Source organism: Carlito syrichta, unplaced genomic scaffold (assembly GCF_000164805.1).
Source record: "Carlito syrichta isolate Samal-C Ts95f unplaced genomic scaffold, Tarsius_syrichta-2.0.1 Scaffold107907, whole genome shotgun sequence".
In the NCBI taxonomy this organism is placed as follows: domain Eukaryota; kingdom Metazoa; phylum Chordata; class Mammalia; order Primates; family Tarsiidae; genus Carlito; species Carlito syrichta.
Genome location: NW_007052003.1, coordinates 15,155 through 19,369, shown reverse-complemented (window position 1 = coordinate 19,369; position 4,215 = coordinate 15,155). Strand labels below are relative to the sequence as shown.

The 4,215-nt window shown below is 70.9% G+C and overlaps 1 protein-coding gene across 1 annotated transcript in view; it reads left to right on the top strand.

Moving 5' to 3' along the window:
- Positions 1 to 221: 221 nt before the first annotated feature.
- The window catches only part of LOC103270312 (vascular endothelial growth factor receptor 3-like), a gene marked incomplete at its 5' end in the record, with an annotated part of 7,393 nt that continues 3,399 nt past the window's right edge, over positions 222 to 4,215 (top strand). The window contains 9 exons of the mRNA XM_008067850.1: positions 222 to 357; positions 805 to 909; positions 1,175 to 1,288; positions 1,399 to 1,487; positions 1,588 to 1,738; positions 2,215 to 2,309; positions 2,659 to 2,781; positions 3,672 to 3,783; positions 3,869 to 4,061. Coding sequence (XP_008066041.1) covers positions 222 to 357; positions 805 to 909; positions 1,175 to 1,288; positions 1,399 to 1,487; positions 1,588 to 1,738; positions 2,215 to 2,309; positions 2,659 to 2,781; positions 3,672 to 3,783; positions 3,869 to 4,061 — 1,118 coding nt within the window. The remainder of the gene's footprint in view (positions 358 to 804; positions 910 to 1,174; positions 1,289 to 1,398; positions 1,488 to 1,587; positions 1,739 to 2,214; positions 2,310 to 2,658; positions 2,782 to 3,671; positions 3,784 to 3,868; positions 4,062 to 4,215) is intronic.

The following is a 4,215-nucleotide window of genomic DNA, read 5'->3' as shown; positions in this document are numbered from 1 at the left end:
GAGGCCCCCCGGGTTCCCTGGCAGCCTTGTCTCCTGGGAAGCCCCCGCCCCTCCAGGCTGGGCCTCGAGGCCAGCTGAGGCCACCTGTCACCCCGCACCGCCCCCCACCATCCCACCATGCTCGACTGAGAGCCCCGCAGGAGGCACACCTGCCTAAACCAAGGCCCACCCAAGCCGCGGCGCGGCGGCCAAGTCAGTGAGCTGTGCCCACCCGCCCTCAGCCGGCCCACGCAGACATCAAGACGGGCTACCTGTCCATCATCATGGACCCGGGAGAGGTGCCCCTGGAGGAGCAGTGTGCGTACCTGTCCTACGACGCCAGCCAGTGGGAGTTTCCCCGCGAGCGGCTGCACCTCGGTGAGCCCAGCAGCCAGCCTGCCCAGCCCTGCCTGGCAGGGGGTCGGGCAGGCCGGCGCCGAAAGCCCTCCATGCTCAGAACTTGTGCCAGGAAGCCCTCCTGGCCCCTACCTGGCCGTCTGGGCGTGGGTCCTCGAGCCGCCCCAGGACTCCCGGTTCCTAAGCTCAGGGTCACTTCCTGCTGCTGCGAGCAGGGTGGGCCCGTCCCCGTCCCCGTCCCCGTCCCCGTCCCCGTCCCCGTCCCCGTCCCACCTGCCGAGGATGCACGACTTCCTGCCCGCCTGGTGCCCCCCTCCCCGCCTGGCCCCGGTGCCCTTCCTGCTGGGCAGAGAGCCCCCGAGTTCCTCCCGCTCCGGTCCTGCCTCTCGGCCTCCAGACCAGCGCCCGCCCTGCGGCCCCATCTGCACCCGTGCCCCACAGCCCCTGCAACCGCTCCTGCCCCCGCAGGGAGAGTGCTGGGTCACGGCGCCTTCGGGAAGGTGGTGGAGGCCTCTGCGTTCGGCATCCACAAGGGCAGCAGCTGCGACACGGTCGCCGTGAAAATGCTGAAAGGTGCGGGCGCCGCGGGAAGGGGCGCCGAGCTGGTGATGCGCAGCCGCTCTGGGTGGGACGGAGGCCTGGAGCCGGGGAAACGGCTCGGAGCCGGTGGTGCCCACGGTTCGGCAGGGAGGCCGACGGGATCAGACCCGCTCCTCGGTGGGCCGCGTGACACCCTGGGACCCCACAGCCCCGAGGGCACTGGCCGTGCCCAGGCTCGCCGCGGTGGGGGGGAGGGCAGTGCCCAGGCGGGTGGTGTGAGGCCCCACGTCCCCTCCAGAGGGTGCCACGGCCAGCGAGCACCGCGCCCTGATGTCCGAGCTCAAGATCCTCATCCACATCGGCCACCACCTCAACGTGGTCAACCTCCTGGGGGCATGCACCAAGCCCAGTGGTATGGCCCGGGAAGGGAGGCCCTGGGGCGTGGACGCCAGGGTGGGCAGCCTGGGCGCAGGGGCCGCTGCCGTCCCGGAGCCCGGTCCCACGTGCACGTGTCGCGCCCAGGCCCGCTCATGGTGATCGTGGAGTTCTGCAAATACGGGAACCTCTCCAACTTCCTGCGCGCCAAGCGGGAGGCCTTCAGCCCCCACGCGGTGAGTGGCACCCGCCAGCCCCGCCCCTGCAGGCTGCGGCCAGGGCAGGCGAGGGGGTGGGGGTGCCCCTGCAGACATGACCCGCCTTGCGCACGCGCAGGAGAAGTCGCCGGGACAGCGAAGGCGCTTCCGGGCCATGGTGGAGGCCGCCCGGGCAGACCGCCCGAGGCCAGGCGGCAGCGACAGGGCCCTCCTCACTCGGTTCCTGGTGGGCAAGGGCGGAGCCAGCCGGTCTTCTCAGGACCCGGAAGGTTAGAGCTGGGCTTCCCTTGCAGTGTCCGGCCCGCACCGGGGTGTCTTGGCATCGGGCCCCCTGAGATGGCCGGCCTGGAGACAGAGGAAGCCTCCTGGCCGTGGGAGAGGTGGGAGGAGTGGGGTGGTGGACTGGGCGCTGCCTTGGACGCCACGGGGTTTTCAAAGAGTTGTTGGCGTTTGACTTGGCATCACAGGGTGAATAGGAGTTTGCCTTGCAGGCAGGGCCGGAGAGCAGTCCAGGGCCCAGGAGCAGGAGCCTCAGTGGCTCAGCAGTCCGGACTGCTCTGCGGGGAGCAAGTGGGTGTCCCAGAGGGAGCGGGGGCTGCGGGCAGGGGAGGAGCTGGCATGCTGGTGAGCTCATGCCAGGGCCTGAGGGGCCTGGCCGGGCAGGGTGCAGGGAGGACCAGTGTTCCCTGGGGCTGGGTGGGAGCCGGAAGGGAGCATCCCTGAGCCCCCTCGTTCCTCTGTGCAGCTGAGGACCTGTGGCAGAGCCCGCTGACCATGGAAGACCTGGTCTGCTACAGCTTCCAGGTGGCCCGGGGCATGGAGTTCCTGGCCTCCCGCAAGGTGGGCAGCCCTTCAGTGGGGAGGGGCGCGCACCCGCGGGGGGTGTGAGTCCTGCCCGCCCCCCGCCATGGCCTGGGGTCCGTGAGCGCCTCTCTCGCTTTGCTGGGAAGACCGAGCCCAGAGCGTGGAACTGACTTTCCAAGGCCACCGGGCTGGGCTGAGGCAGGGCTGCCCAGGCCACAGCTGGCCCTCCTGTCCCTGTGATTCCACACGCCGTCTCCACGAGGCAGCCTGAGCCGGCGTGGAAGTCCCTCCCTGCCAGAGTGGGACTCAGGCAGGCGCCCCCGGGTCCCCACCGCCTCGTGTCACCAGCTGGCGCTGACAGCCCCACCCCTCCTGGCGGCCCCAGTGCATCCACAGAGACTTGGCCGCTCGCAACATCTTGCTGTCAGAGAGCGACGTGGTGAAGATCTGCGACTTTGGCCTTGCCCGGGACATCTACAAAGACCCCGACTACGTCCGCAAGGGCAGCGTGAGTGCAGGCCGCCGAGGGGCGGGAGACCAGGGCCAAGCAAGGGAGGGGATGGGACCGCCGGCCTCCCACGCGGGCCTGGGGGCTGCTGTCTCAGGTGACCTGGGGGCTCTCCGCCCCCTGCGCCCCACCCAGGCCTGAGGGCCTGAGCCTTCAGGAGACCTGGGGACCTGCCCCCTGAGGCAGCCTGGGGCAGGGCATGGAGACAGGCGTGGGCAAGCTGGGCCCATCGTGCTCCGTCTGGGTTGTGCTTTGCCCAGGGTCTCGGTCTCGGGGTGGGCCTGGGTGGCAGGGGCATGGCATGGGGTCTGCCCTGGAGACAGGCCGGCCTGGCCCAGGGCACCAGGGCGGCACGTGGTGCTCAGGAGGCAGCGCGTCTCCCTGGTGGAGTCCAGGCAGCCAGGGTTAGGGCCTGCCCAGGAGGGGGGGGGGAAGCACGGGAAGGGGCAGGGGCGTGGGTGTACAGGCCGTCCCACCCAGTGCGGCCGCCGGGTGGAGGCGAGGGCAGGTGTGCGTGTGCAGAAGCCCTGCCACTGTGAGCTGGGACGGGAGGCCAGTGGGGGTGCTGGGGTGGAGACGGGGGCCGTGGGAAGGGCCTTGGCCCTCAGGGCTGCCAGAGAGAAGCCATGAGGGTGCCAGAGACAGGATGGGGAGGTCGAGTCAGGAACCACAGGAGGAGGAGTTGGGAGTGCGGCCCGGCTTTAGTGTGGGGACAGTGAGTGGTGGTGGTTTTGGGGACGTGGCGTGGGTTGCAGGGAGGCCAGGCCGGGGATCTGGGGCCGGAGGAGGGCTTCCAGCTCCCTCCACCTGCCAGGGAGCGCCCTGGGGAGCGGGCCGTCCCCGTGTCTGGCCCCGCCGCCTGTCCCAGCCGCCTGTCCCCTGTCCCCCAGGCCCGGCTGCCCTTGAAGTGGATGGCCCCCGAGAGCATCTTCGACAAGGTGTACACCACGCAGAGCGACGTGTGGTCCTTCGGGGTGCTGCTGTGGGAGATCTTCTCTCTGGGTGAGGGCAGCGGGAGAGGCGGGGGAGGCGGGACCCCCGCGGGCCAGGCTGCACCACCGCCCTCTGGAGCAGCCGCGGGTCCCAGGAGAGGGACCCAGGCCGTTCGGAGGCAGGCGGCCCCTGCCGCTCCCGGCTGGACCTCCTAGGGGACTTGGCGTCGAGGCCGGCCCCCTGGGTGCCACCTCTGGGGGCGTGCGCAAGCCTGCCCCCGGGGGCCGGTTCAGGGGCCAGCCCTGCAGGTCCCAAGGGAGCTCCGTGGCCAGAGTGGACACATCCGCGTACCAGAGTGCCCCTGGGAACGGGGCCCCACTGTGGACAGATGGCGGCCCCATGGTGGGGAGGCGGGGAGGCGGGGAGGCCTGGAGGAAGTTAGCGGTAGGAAAGAAGCCACCACCAAGCAACGCGAACTAAAGCCTCAGGAAGCACGTGGCG